At 54.6% G+C, this 14,308-nt stretch overlaps 1 protein-coding gene across 4 annotated transcripts in view; it reads left to right on the top strand.

The window, feature by feature from the left end:
- Positions 1-14,308, top strand: part of PRDM11 (PR/SET domain 11) — a 94,225-nt gene that overhangs the window by 74,045 nt on the left and 5,872 nt on the right. For 3 of the 4 annotated variants that reach the window (XM_055314940.1, XM_055314941.1, XM_055314939.1), the window contains exon 6: positions 12,190-12,377. In XM_055314940.1, the coding sequence (XP_055170915.1) occupies positions 12,190-12,377 (188 nt within the window). Of the gene's footprint in view, positions 1-1,068; positions 1,491-4,445; positions 6,625-12,189; positions 12,378-14,308 lie in introns of those variants that run through there. The other variant, XM_055314942.1, reaches the window with a different exon arrangement.

Genomic DNA, 14,308 nt, shown 5'->3' with positions numbered 1-14,308 from the left:
GTGTCTAGTTTCAGGTCTACCTGAGTGTGGCGCCCAGGCCCCTGTCACTGTGTTGGCCTGGTAATACAGCCCCAGCCTTCCTTCCTCCTGAGCTGTGGTGTTCTGGGGAGGTGAGAGCGCCGGGATCTTTGTGCTCCTAGCCTCTCGCCGCGGTTTTGGGAGCAGAGCACCCGGAGGAGTGACTCGGGCTCCGGGTTTCCACTCCGTACTTTGGGTTCCTCTCTTGGGTGGTTCTTGCGAAGATCTTAGGCAGGCAGCCCCTGGCTACTCTGTGCATATGGAAGCCAAGGTCACTCCTGGCCTGCATCAAAGCAGAACTTGTCTGTCCGTGGGTGCTCGTGGACCGCTCACGTTCTACCCGTGAGCCGCCAAAAGGCCACAGCAGCCCACCCCAAAAGGAGCTCCTCTGCCCAGTTGGAGGGGAGCCTACACACACCCAGAGGTGGGGACCTGGGGGGCACTTGGGAGCCAGGGAAGGAGCCGAAGAGAGCCACAGGGTACAGAATGAGTTTTCTGTGAGCACACCCTAATTACGGGCATCACCAGCGAGGCCACACACCAGGAAGCCCGCTGTAAATAGTCTCCCTGTTTAAATATTCTTCCTGCGAGCCATCTGTCCGGGCGATGGCCTGGTCCTCACCCCAATAAGGACCCTTTTTTCCTATTTAGGGCTTTAAAGCTTTTTCATCACTCTGCTTTCCCCTCCCTAGTAACAACCCCGAGGTCGGTGTAGTTGTTCAGACCCAGCCGGGGAAAGGGGCCGGGAGAGGCTGAGTGACCTGCCCTGGCTCTCCCAGCGGGCCTGGGGCTCAGGCAGGGCCGGACACCGAAGGCATCTAACTCGGGCCACGCTCCCACTCGCTCCGCCGCACCTCTCCTGCCCTCCTGCCCTCCGAGGAGTAGTGGAAGGGGCCGCTGGCTAGGAGGAGGGTGTAGTGGTGGTGAGCAGGCCAGGGTGCCCAGGTGCCTCCTGGCTCCCCAGCTGGGGGCCGGCAATTAGGAAGGAGGAGGACCACCCGCACTGACAGTCATTTACCCAATTGTGCTTTGTGGGATATTCAACCCAAGGAATGTGGCGCCCGTGGTCGAGCGCAGGAGGAAGCCCAAGTTCTCCAAGGAGGAGCTGGACATTCTGGTCACGGAGGTGACCCACCACGAAGCGGTTCTCTTTGGGAGGGAGACCATGCGGCTGTCCCATGCCGACAGGGACAAGATTTGGGAAGGCATAGCTCGGAAAGTCACCTCCGTCAGCCAGGTCCCCCGCTCCGTCAAGGAAATTAAGCACAGATGGGATGACCTGAAACGGAGGACCAAGGACAAGCTGGCCTTAATGCAGAAGTCCCTGTCGGGCCCCGGGGCTGGGGGCCAGGCCCCCACCATCGTGCTCACTGCCCATGAAAGGGCCATCGAGTCAACACTGCTCACAGCCCATTCCGGGCACAGCTTCCCCAGGGCCGAACTGGATGGCACCGACAGCCCCTCGACCAGCTGTGAGTACCACCTGCCTCCCCTCCCTGGGCTCTGGCTGCCTGCCCCCGGCCAACTCCTCCTCCTCCTCCCCCTGCCCCTGCCCCTCCGCCTCCTCCTAGGCCATCCCCCCTTCCCTCGTCTTCTCTCTTCTGTCCTTCTCTGGATGAGTCCAGTCTTCCCAGGCACCCTTCCCTCCTTCTCCTGCTCTGTCTTCCCCACCCCTTTCCGTTCATTCATTCTAGAATATTTCCTGAACTCTGTGCCAGGAGCTGTGCTGGGATCTGGGAAGACAGAGTTGTATATAAAACCTCCACTGGCCCTGCTCTGGGGTCCTCCCTAGACTCGTAGGAATACACGAACTTGAAGTCATCATACAAGGACAGTCATAGCGAAGGGATGAACACCAGAAGGGGTGAACACCAGAAGTCCTAAGAGCGGGCCGCCTTCCTGGGCGGATGACCCAGGCCACCTGTGCAGCGTCCCTTGGGCTCTGCAGGCACGAGGGCAGTGTGCAGGCTTAACGCTCCGCTCTTGCCCTGTTAAGTTCATAATAGTTTTTGAACCAGGTGCCCTGTATTCAAATTTCGCATTTGGCCCTGCCCTCTGAAGGCCAGGGGCCGAGCAACTGGCTCTCCACGGGGGCAGGGGAGGGCTCCCAGGAGTGAGAGGCGCAGGGTGAGTAAGAGTTAACCAGGCCTCGGCATGGGGCGCGGGGAGGGGAGCGGGGAGCCTCCAGGCTGAGAACTGCATGTACAGAGGCCCCGCATCAGGAAGGCGCTTGGCACGTTCCAGGACAGAGAGGAGCCAGGGAAGCCCAGCGTAGCAGGCGAGGGGGAGGGGGGCCAGGGAGGAAGCCAGCCAAGTCTTCAGGGCCCAGGCCACCGGGGCGGGGGGCGGGGTGAAGGGGGAGAAGAGGGGATGGGTTCTTTCTCTCTCTCTTCCTGACATCTTTACATCTGTGTTCTTTGCTGAGCTTCTGCGCCGAGCACCTCCCCTCCCACTCTGCCCGCTGCCCCTTTCTTCCCCGCTAGGGCCCTCTCTCAGTTCTGCCTGTCTCACCAGGTCTGCTCCCTGTCCGGACTGCCCCCACGTCCCCCTCTGCCTCTCTTCTGCCTCGTTCTCCTGGGCTTCCTGTGTCCCAGGATGGACTTGGATGCTGGGGGCCTGACTGCGGAATCTCCTGGCCCAGCGGGCTATCGTTGGGGCTGTGGTTCCAGCTGGGGCCCACCTGAAGCAGGGAGCAGTCAAGGCCCTTCTGTGCTGGGGCTGCACCCCCTTCGGTTGCTCCTGCACACACACACCTTTCACACTCAGCCCACGGTCCCAACGGGAGTCTGGCCTCTGAGAGATGGAGCAGGGCAGGAGGACTCCAGGGAAGTCAGCAACTGACCAGCCTGGGGAAGGTGGTTCAGAAAGACCCTGCTTCCCTTCCGAGGCCCCTGGCCCTGGCCGTTGGGATAGGGATTGTGCTAATTTCCTGTTTGGCCGGGGCTCCTGACAGGTGGCCATTCCGAGTCAGTTCTTGGGGACTCAGAAAGGAGTAGAGACCATCCAGTCTGACTTCCTTGCTATGGAGACAAGGCTGCTGAGCCCCAGAAGCAGAGGTGGCCCTGAGCTAGATCCGGAACCAGGGCTCAAGCCCATGTGTGCCAACTCTGGTCGGCCAGCTCCCTGTGAAGCAGTGTTTTGCTAAGTTTCATCGTGATTCCACCCAGCTCTGAGAAAAAGAAGAGGGCCTAGAACACAGGGAAGTCCATTCCCTGAATCCTGCCCTGCTCTCTCCTCCATCTCCCTAAGACAGAAGGTAATGAGGTTACCAAATGTGACCTGGGCTGGGCAGGGGGCCCAGGACCCCTCCAGTGCAGGCTGGGCCAGCCCCCCTTTCCCAGCCAGTTGACCAGCTGTTATAGCACGAGGCCAGGGGCTCTGTGGAAGGGGGCCCTGAAAGGGAAGGAGCACCATCTCCTCCCCCCGTCCTATTCCTTTCAGCCCTGCCACGCCAGAATGGGTGTCCTGGGATCCCCAGGGGGTGGGATGGGGGAGGCAGCTGTCCCACCAAGTGCAGTTATGAGTGACTGGGCTCTTCCCGTGCGGGCCCAAGGGAGGCCCTGGGACCCTGGGGAGGCATGCTTGTGGCTGGGGGCAAGATGAGTCTGTCCTCTGTCACTTCCTGGGCGGGTGGGGCGGAGGTTGGTTCTGAATTTAGCCCCTCTGGTACAGGCAGGGAACCTGTATATATATTTTTTTCCGGCCATGGGAATCAGCTCATAGCCTTGCTCACAAGAGAGCCAAGGCCCAAGGGCACAGGGGCTAGGCCCCTCCCTGGGACTGGCAGTCGGTGTGAGGGTGAGAGCGATGTGTCTGCCGGGGGTGGGGGGGCACCTGGGCGTCGGGGGGCCATCAGGGCTGGCTGCAGAGGCGGCTCTCCTGCCCTGCACCCCCCGGGTCTGGTCACTCCTGCACCATCCCTGCCCCCCCCCCCCCCCCCGCCCTGCCGTGGCGTAAAGCTGCAGATTCCTGCAAGGCCACAAGGTGGCCCCCGCGAGTCAGAGGCGGCCTCAGGGAGGCTGGACCACAGAGCTCCTTGGGGCAGGTGCGACTCTAGGCTTTGCCAAGCTCCTTCTTGTCCAGTCTCCTGTTTAGCGCCCTGGACAGCCCTGCTTGGTGGGCAAGGGGCGGGTAGGTGGACAGTGCAGGCATCATCTTTGCAGAAAAACTGAGTCACAGTGAGATGAAGGGGGAGACCGGGTGGACCTGCCAACACTGGGCCTGGTCTCCACAAGAGTGGTGCTGTCCCTGCAGGAGGAAGGGGGCCCGGGCAGTGCTGACGCCCATCGTCCTCCCCAGGGGCGCCTGGCCCGCGAGCCTCGGGGATGTGGGGAGCAGGTGTTTCTCTGCGGGCAGGCCTGAGCCCAGGGCTGCACCCTTTCTCTCCTTGGTAACCATTTGCCCTTTTTTGTTTCTTGTCCTTCAAGATGACGAAGACGAGGAGGCACCCGGGCCCTCGAGGCAGCCTCTGCGGGTGCCCCTTCAGCGGTCAGCGGAGGAAGAGGCCCACCTGGCCAGGCCTACCTTGGTCCGCTCCTCCTCCTCCTCAGACCAGTCTGAGATGGTGGGCCCCAAGCCAGAGGCACTACCCCGGTCGTCGGCCCAGGCCCAGGCCGCCTGCAGGACCCCTCGGCCACACCCCAGCCCGCCCGGCGCAGGCCTTGACTGGCAGCTCCTCCATGCCCACGTCCAGCAGACTGAAGCGTTCCAGCAGTTTTGCCAGGAGCTGGTGACCGTGCACCGGGACATGGCCAACAGCATGCACGCCATCAGCCAGACCATGGCCGAGCTGACGAGCCGCGTCGGCCAGATGTGCCAGACGCTGACAGAGATCCGAGATGGGGTTCAGACATCTCAGCGGGGGCCAGGTGGGGTTGCCCCCGTGGGCTCGATCCCTCAAGCCGAGGCGCCCCTGGCTGAGCCCCCGCAGGCTCCCCCGGCACCAGCCCCTGAACGGACTACCAGGTCTCGGAAGAGAAAGCACAATTTCTAACGCAGCCAGTCCACGGCAGGAGGAAGAGAAGTGGAGAACGGGTGCCTGGCCTCGAGATGGGAGCCAGTCTCTCATGTCCAGGACCAATGACCCTTGTAGGATCCTGGGGAGACCGCCATCTGCTCCCCAGGTGCAGGTCGGCAGCCCTGGGCTCTAACAGAGTGTGTGCATTGAGTCCCACTCCCTCATCTTTGGCAGGTGCTGAAGATGCGGGAAAGCTGCCTGCTTGATGCTTGCTGGCCCTGGAGGCGGCCTCCTCTCGGTCAGCACCCACGGCGGCGGGCCTTGTGGGGAAGAGGGGAGCAAGAGCAGGGAGCATCTGAATGGAAGCCTGCTTGCCAACCTCAGGGCTGCCACAGCCGCCTCCCATGCCCTGGTTCTGCTGCTTCCGAAGCGGGTGAAGCTTGAGGATGGGCAGGGGGAGCTCAGTCCTTCCAGGAGGGGCCCGTCCTCCCCTTCCCCAGGGCTCCGAGCACGGCGGGTGGTGCCCCTGCCTTGGCCTTCCGCTTGCCCTTGCGGTACGTGTGCTCAGCTGCTGTGCTTGCCTCTCGTGGAATGGGGAGAAGAATGGGATGGCGTCGGAGGAAGAAGATTGTCCTGGCGTTCTTAGAGCACCTTATGCTTTCCCTGCATTTGCAGATGTGTGATCTCTGGGTTCTCAGGACAGCCGGAGAGGCAGCCCAGCCGGGTATTACTGTCACCACCATCACCTGCATTTCATAGATGACAGATGACACAACAGTTAGTTGCAGGGGGGGCAGGACCGGAAGCCGGGTCTGTGGATTTGTCCAGCTCCCCTGTCAGAGGCCAGATCTGGAGTTGGGAGGGGTGTTGGCTCCTGGCCTCAGCCCATGGGAGGCAATAGCAGCGTGTAGGAGGTGAGTCCCCCACCCTGCCCTGGCTCTAAGGCTGACAGCCAGGGAGCTGGGGAGAGCCAGGACCCCAGCCTCGGCACCCACGAGGTGATGACTCCTCCTCTGGCTTCTGGAAGAACCCAGCAGGGCTCCTGTCCCATCCAAGTTCCAGCATGCCTTGCCTCCGCTTGCTTGGGCTGCATATGCATTAACTACACACACCTCTAGCTTCATGTTTCATTTTGGAGTGTGCAGAGGCAGCCAGGTTCCTGGAGGCAGGGAGGGAGGGGGGGTGGCAGTGGCCAGCTTCGCTCTGACCCAGGTGTAGCTCAGCTCTGTGTCCTCTTTGCTCCCTGGCCTGAGGCTGACCCCAGCAGAAGCTGTCCTCCCCCAGCCCTCCTGTCTCCCACGTCTGCCCCCCCTAGAGCCGTGGTGGGGGCTGGGAGGACAGCTCTACCCAGTGCCCTGCTGTGGCTGTTCCAGGAGTGCTGCTTCTAAACCCAGACCACGCTTTGTCCCATGTAGAGAGCATGGGGGACAACTGCAATGTCCCGGTGTCCTCAGCTCCATCTCCCCACTCTGTGGTTCTTTGGGGGTTCCTGCTACCCCAAAGCAAACACCCCCCCCCCCATCCGACAGCCCAGTGGCTTGACTTGCCTGGCATTCCCCTGCCCTCCAATGCTGGAATCAAAGATTGCCTTCCCAAGTACTTTTGTTAAGATGGCAATAAAAAGAAATTGATCTCACACTTGGAATGTACCCAGTCTCCAGGATCTTTCTTTGGTGTATATTCTCTTTCTTCGCTTCCTGTGAAAACCTCAAGGCCCCCAGAGCAGGGGTTAGATGACTGAGGGAAAGCATGCCGGCCAGAGGGTCTCCAGTGCCCCTGGCATTTCCCGATTCCGAAAGTGCTCGGATGCCCTGTATATTGGGCACCGTGCTGGCTAGCCCGGCGAGGGAGAGAACCGAACCGATGAGCTGAGTGAGGCGAAGCAACCACATAGGAAACCGTTCAGCCGTTTTTAAAGTCTCTGCACAGCAAAAACAGGATGTTGCTAAGTGAGTTTTACCTTTTATTCCCTAAAAGAAGTTAGGGGTCCTGGAAAAAAAATCCCCATTTCCGGCGGGAGACCCCAGAAGGGTCAGGGGCTATCCGTTTGGCACTGTATTTCAGGGACCACCATGAGGCATGAACTGTTTTTTTGGGTGCCTCCCCACATCTGTCACAGGCAAGACCCTGCCCACCTAGATCTGAGGCTTTCAGAGTAACCACAGCAGTTCCTCTGGGTCCCTTTGGGAGTCTTCTGAGAAGAGAAGGGGTCTCCCAACCTGGGCGTTGCCCTGGCTTACTCCCAGTCACACAGAGAGGTCCTCCCAAGCAGGAAGTCCCCAAGATCTAGGGCCTCTGGAACGTTCCAGCTCGCCTTTGACCTCTTGGAATCCAGGTCATACTCTCCTGTTCCTGGCCAAAAATCACGGCCATGGAAATCAAACTTGTCTGATTTCTGCAACAGGCAAAGAGACTAAACTGGGCCCAGAATCTTCTCCAGCAAGGTCTAGGTGCCGTGCAGTAACTGGCTGGCCCCCCGCTCTGGTCCTGGGGAGGGAAGGGATCAAGTGGAAGCAAAGGGGGCAGAGAGATGAAGAGCCTGTGAACTTCAGATGAAATTTTTTTAGTTTCTTTTCCTTGGCTTCTGTGGGGCTTGTGGGTTTAGCACGTCAAAACAGGAAGGCTAAACTGGGACCGGTGGTTGGAAGTGAACACACAGCCAATTTCAGCGTAAGGGGAGTCCCACCCAAGGGTCCAAGGCCTCTTGAAGGGCTGACTGGGTGATGTTCGGTCAGAGGCCGGGTGACCATCTGGTGGGTGGATGGATGCATGAACCGAAGACCTGCCCACCTCAGAGACCTAAACTCATGAGAAAACCAAGCCCAGCCTCTTCTTGGCCACTCTTTCCCATTTCTGGCTCTGTGACGGGTGCAGTTTCCTTTCCATCGGAGACATACCCGCTGAGTGGGAACGTCTGAGGCTGACCTCTGTCTGCCCCGACTCCAACAGAATGGATGCCCTGTGGATTATTTTCTCTCTTCGGTTAGAACTGATAGTCATTTCCTGACCCAGCTAGAAAATAGGGTGCGTTTGATAAGGCACAGTGGGTAAGGTGTCAGAAGTGTTGTCTCAGTGCTCATCTGCCCAGTACCCAAAGTCAGCAAGGAGTTCAAAATAAAAACAACCCATTATCATCGTGAAACGTCCAGTCCAGAACACCCCCCATCACCACCACGGTCATCCACCCCCTTAATAGCTTCAAAGGTTGCCAACTCTGTGGGTCTGATTTGAAAAGCAATCAGATGAGCTCTAGCATTCATAGAGTGGCCTGCGCTAGCCATTTTCTACCTTCTTCTGACATACTCGGTTCCTGCTTTCCAAAGAAGTGGTGACCTGGAAACTCAACAGATAGAGACATGTTCACTCCCTAGAAGCCTTGTCTCCCAGGGAGGGCTCTTGCTCGTCTGCAGCCATGGAGTAGGACAGGAGTTGCTCTTCCTAAAGAGAATATCCTAGACAAGGATTCTGGGAGTGGATCAAACCATGGGGTGTTACTGCAAAATACTTAAAAGAGGAAATCTCTTTTGAGGTAATGTGTGTTGGGGCTTAGCTGGCTCCATTAAACCCCTTGACCGGATGGGTTGTTACGATTTGCTGAGAGTTGCCATAAATGTCATATTTCAAGTGCCAAGTTTCGAAACAACCAAATACAACCAGATGCTGAGCAAATTTTGATCTGTCTTAGAGGATTGTGATCAATGCAAAGATTTGGAGTTCTCTTCCTAAACTTTGAGTCTTATTGGGCAGGAAACCACCAGGAGGTAGAAAGGGAAATTGACCTGAATCCATCTAAACCTTCGGATGTAGTCTAGAAGTTGCTCTTTTGAAGAAATCCCTGATAGTTATGTGTGCTTCATCTCTTTTGCTGCTAAAGTTGAATGCCTGAGGAAATAAGTCTAGCTTTTCGAGCTCAATGATTGCTTAAACACAAGAAAAAAAGAGAGAGAGACAAGAGTGTCTCTTTCCTTGTGCTCTGTGCTCCAAGTGATTCTTTTGAGAGAAGGTGATTGAATGGTTTGCCGTCCGAATCTGGGAGTAGGAAAGTTTGGATCTACCCCAGTTCTGTGCTAACCACAAGGATGATTAATTTTAGATGTCAGATCCCAGGCTTTCACTAAATTGGGGGCTGAAAAATATTTTGCACATTCAGGAGGACTCTCAGATCCGGACAAACGCAGACCCCTGTGCTGGAGAGTTGCGACTTGGAAATTGTGGTTCAGAACGACTTCTCTAGGCCAGGGGTCCTCTTTTCCTACCCCCGAGTTCTTTGTTAGCGGTGTCACTGGGTGTCATGGATATCACAGTAGCGTCTCCAGCTCAGGGCGACCAATGCTCATGTGCTTGTCATCAGGACAAGCACAGATGCATTGAGGCTAAGTTCAGAGACCCAAGCAAGTTCTGGGGAGCTAAGCACCACGCATCCTTGCAAGTGTGACCGCCACAGGGTGGAGCTCATGGTTGCTCCTCCCAAAGGGGGTGGGGACTCTTGACCCACTTGGCCTTATCCCCACCCCCCCGGGGGTCTGTGCTGCAGCTGTTGACAGCTGTAGTGGTCCCGGGACTCTAGTGATCCCCCTTGGAAGGTCATGGCCTCCTCCAGGGCCAAGTAGAACCGAGTCCACAGGGGACTGTGCCCGACCACAAGGGGCAGGATGTGCTCAAGCTTGCAGTGCCTGAGGCTCGGTGAATGTAGATTCACAATGCGGCTGGCCGCCAGGACCTGCCACCAATACTGGTATTGGCGTTTGGGTGTGTCTTTTTTTTAGGGGGTGGCAGTGGGGGTGGGGGGGGTAACTGTAGTAATTGCTATAAGGAAAATTGGAAAATACAGAAAAAGATGATAAAGTAGATCCATCCACCTGTAATGATAATCAGTGGTAAGACATGGGTATATTTCCTTCGAGTAGCTTACTGAGGCTTGTTTTTAAAGCACGATTGGAACCGTAGGGTAAATAGTGTCCAGCCCTACTGTTCACTCTGCATTCTATCAGGACCATTTTCCCCATGTCATGAAAGATCCTTTGAAAACGTTTTTCTTTTTTTTTTTAATTTTTATTTATTTATGATAGAGAGAGAGAAAGAGAGAGAGGCAGAGACACAGGCAGAGGGAGAAGCAGGCTCCATGCACCGGGAGCCCGACGTGGGATTCGATCCTGGGTCCCCAGGATCGCGCCCTGGGCCAATGGCAGGCGCCAAACCGCTGCGCCACCCAGGGATCCCTGAAAACGTTTTTCTATAGATGAGTAACACTCCATCGTATGAATATACCACGGTTTACTAAACCATTGCTCCAATATTAGACGTTTTGATGTTTTTGTTTTTGCACAATGATACAGGCGGGGTGGTGGTGTGCAGAGTTTGTCTACTTGGTCTGCATCTTACAGTCCTTTTTGAAATTTTGCAAAACTTGTGACAAAACACACATAAATTTACCATTTTAGCGACTTTTTTTTTTTTAAGGGTACAGTTTGGTCGCATTAAGTTCATTCACATTGGGCAACCATCACCACCATCCATCTCCGGAGCTCTATCTTCCCCAACTGCAACAAGATACCCATTAACAGCTAACTCCCCATTCCCCTGGCCCCATCCAGGCCCCGGGCCACCACCATTCTACTTTCTGTCTCTATGAATTTACTCATATAAGTACCTCGTATAAATGGAAACTTACGGTATTTGTCCTTTTGTGACTGGCTTATTTCACTTCGTGTGTGTCTTCAAGTTTGATTCATGGTATCGCATGTATCAGAATTTGCTTCCTTTTTAAAGCCGAGTGATACGCAATGTATGTGTGTTCCACATTCTGTTTATCCATTTACCCATTAGTGGACACTCAGGGAGCCTCCACTCCCAACTGTTGTGACTCCTGCTGCTCTGAACGTGGCTGTACGAATACTTGTTCGAGTCCATATCGCCCCTTTGTTTCCCAAAGGGCCGTGCCAGTTTATTCTCTACCATTAGTATGGGAGATGCTTTTCTAGCCAATATGGATATTATCACTAAAAAAGAAGAGAGAGAGAAATCCGTGCCAATGAGACAATGTGCATCCTTGTGTTTCTTCTTAGTGATGCTGAATACTTTTCATTTGTTCGTTACCCACTTGGATTTTTTTTTCTGTGAATTATTGTTTACCCTGGACTGCTCCAAAGACGATTTTTTGAGTTAGGCCAGTCAGACAAACTTTGGTTTCTTCCCTGGTTTTTGAGACAAAGCATTGCATAAGGAAATAATTTTTTTTTTGACTGCAAGTTACCTAGATGTTCGCATAGCACAGATCTTTAAAACTCCAAATAATTTCCTCTGGTCCTTATGTTCTACATGCCTCTGTATCTCTGTAGGTGTTACGCCATCTCGTCTTTTGGAGGTGGCAGGTTGGATGTTGGAAATGTCATTTCAGGGAGAGTTGGGTAAGGGAGAGATCCTGAGGGTTTGGCGGAACTTTAAAGTTATCAGGGCATTGTTGAGCTGGGGTTTACATGAGTTCTAGTGGGGGAAAACATAGACCTCAAAGCTCCACCTCCCATTTATTAGCTGTGTGACCTTGGGCAAGTCACTTACTTCTCTGAGTCTTAGTTTCCTAACCTTAAAATAACTCAGATTAACAAGTGGCTGCTAACCTCTTCCAGGTTCTTCCTTTTCATGATTCTTCCAGAAACCAGGGCTAGACCCAAGCCCCACCTTATTTACCTTTATCTTCTGTCTGCATTGGACACCCACTTTTTAAAGATACTGATCTTTAGCATTTATTAATTGACTTTTTGGGCATCCTTGTCACATGGGTTATTTCTGCTAGGCTTTGTGAAATACTGGAAAGAGCCCAATAACCCCACACTTAGCACCATCAGAGGCCTTCGGGTGTCTGGGAACCCCTGCACTTAAAAGTTAGTGAGGAATAAATGACACAATCTTTCAAGTTTTCGGTTTGTACCTGGTGTTGAATTTTATATTTACCAGAGCCTGGGAGGTAGGCAGGGCAGCATGTCTAGTCTCAGAAAACAGATACTTAGAGGCTCGGAGATTTGCTCAAAGTCACATAAAACGGCGACGTTGAGCCCAGGGACTGGTCTCGGACAGACAACTGTCCTTAGACTTTGACACGTGCCACCTGCTGGTGGTCCTTCGACCTCCAACCCCGACCCAGCACCATGCCTGGCCCCAGCAGGCACTCACTGATGAGTGGCCCGTGCGTTCTTACCTGTCCCCCTCGCCCCCAGGTACGTGGTCATCTCCCGGGAGGAGAGGGAGCAGAACCTTCTGGCGTTCCAGCACAGTGAGCGCATCTACTTCCGAGCGTGTCGGGACATCCGGCCCGGGGAGCGGCTCCGGGTCTGGTACAGCGAGGACTACATGAAGCGCCTGCACAGCATGTCCCAGGAGACCATCCACCATAATCTGGCCAGAGGTGAGTGCCCAGCCTCCCCCGAGGTGAGGGCCACACCTGCCACCAGAACACAGGGGAGGCCGGAAATGCTTCTCCGGATGCTTCCTAAGAGGAAGCCATCCTAAGAGGACGGATGGGAAATGCAGTATACCAGCGATGGGGAGACCCAGAGGGACTTGGGTGGAGGCAGGTGGTCTGGGTGTGAGCAGCAGCTCTGGGCAGGGCAGCAGGCACTCCCGTGTGTTCTCCTCCCTCAGAAACCCTGTTACAGACATTTTAGAGTATTGAGAGAGATGAGGCCCCAAAGGCAAGCACATAAATTTAATCAAAATTGATCCTCTTTCCCCAAGTCAAACTGATGGAAAGATGCTATGACATCCCACTGCCCCAGCAGTAGCTAACACTACGTCATATGTGCAGAACAATGCCCACCTTCACCACTGCAGGCCCTCAACTGTAAGTTTCTAATTCTAATGGTCCCATGTGGACTATGATCCCCAGCTCACAAGTGTAGAAACGGGACATCAGATATGTCCAATGACTCCCCCAGGGTCACATGGCTAGGAAGGGCAGTGCTGGGCTTCTCATCCACGTCTGTCTCAGCCCAGGATCTGACTTATAAGCTGTAGTGTTACATGACCTCCCTGACGAAACTAGTTTCTTGTCATTAGGAAGTCTTAATGACATGCTGTGAACAAACAAGCTCTATTAGAAGGAGGAGACTGGAGGGAGGTGGGAAGGTGACCTTAGGGGTGGATAGTGCCCAGGAGATGAGATGTTCATCCAGGCTCCATTTAAATGAATCATTGGAAAGTGGCTTAAAATATTCCCCAGGCTCTAGCCCTTTGCCTCCCTACCCCATCCTCAGCCAGGCCAAGGCAAACTGGTGAGTCTGGCTCCTTCTTTCAGGGGGCCCTTCCTTGCACTAAAAAAATACATATTCAAATACCCAGAGTCCATGTGGTTCCAGGAACCAGGGCTAGACCCAAGCCCCACCATATAACATTCTGGACCAACCTACTTGTTGGAAATATATCTTCATGTGGAGTATAAGTGGAGAAGATGAACAGGGGTGGGGTGGCCCATTGCAAGTAAGCTATTTTAAAAAACAAAACAGAATGAAGCAGATTATGGACATTGAATGCACAGCTGCTGCCTGACTTGGTAAAAGGTATCTGTGATCGGATGGGCAGTGAGGAGACCCAGTAGACATACTCATCTCTTGTCTTCTTCGGATCTGGGGTTCTGATTTCACTCGGGAAGGCATGTTTCTATGATGAGATTGCCACGGTTTCCATTTGACCTCTGAAGATGCCTTCTGTAAATGTGTCTGATACATAGTAGGTGCTCAATTATTCTTTGTCGAGCGGATAAAAGAAGAAATGAATGAAAACAGCCAAGAAGTCTCTAAAAGAATCCTACCACCAGAAGAAAAGAAACCCGAGAGAAGTCATATCTGAGGACACAGGTTCCATCCCTTGGCCATAATCTTCTTGAATTCTTCTGGATTTGTAATGTCCTTCCCCTCACCCCCAGGGTCTTCTCCAAAGCACCTGAAGCTGCAGTAATCCTCAGAGAGCCCAGAGACCCAAGGGGAATGCTCAGAGAAGGGAGTGAGCTTTCAGGAGTGGTTCAAAGGAGGCGTGGCAGAGAGCTTTGAAATGAAATCCACGAAGACCTGTGAAGATGCAGGAGGAAGGAGGGTCTGTTCCTGGCAAGGCTGAGCAGTAGGAAACTGAAAGGCACCGTGGGGCGGGGCCAGAGCAGTGGTGAGGCTTGGTCCTAAAGCTCTTGGGAGCAGTGGTGAGCTCTGTGGCCTTTAGATGTGTAGCTGTCTCTAGCCTGTAGCTTTGGCAGATTCTGAATAGTTAGTGGAGGCTCACATCGGTGTGCCAGCCCTGCTCTGGAAAGGGGATCCCTACACTCACTCACTGAAGTTCTTGCGCGGAAAG

The sequence above is a fragment of the Nyctereutes procyonoides genome, unplaced genomic scaffold, assembly GCF_905146905.1.
Source record: "Nyctereutes procyonoides isolate TBG_1078 unplaced genomic scaffold, NYPRO_anot_genome, whole genome shotgun sequence".
In the NCBI taxonomy this organism is placed as follows: Eukaryota; Metazoa; Chordata; class Mammalia; order Carnivora; family Canidae; genus Nyctereutes; species Nyctereutes procyonoides.
Note: the sequence above shows the minus strand (reverse complement) of the source record. Positions and strands in the feature narration are given on the sequence as shown.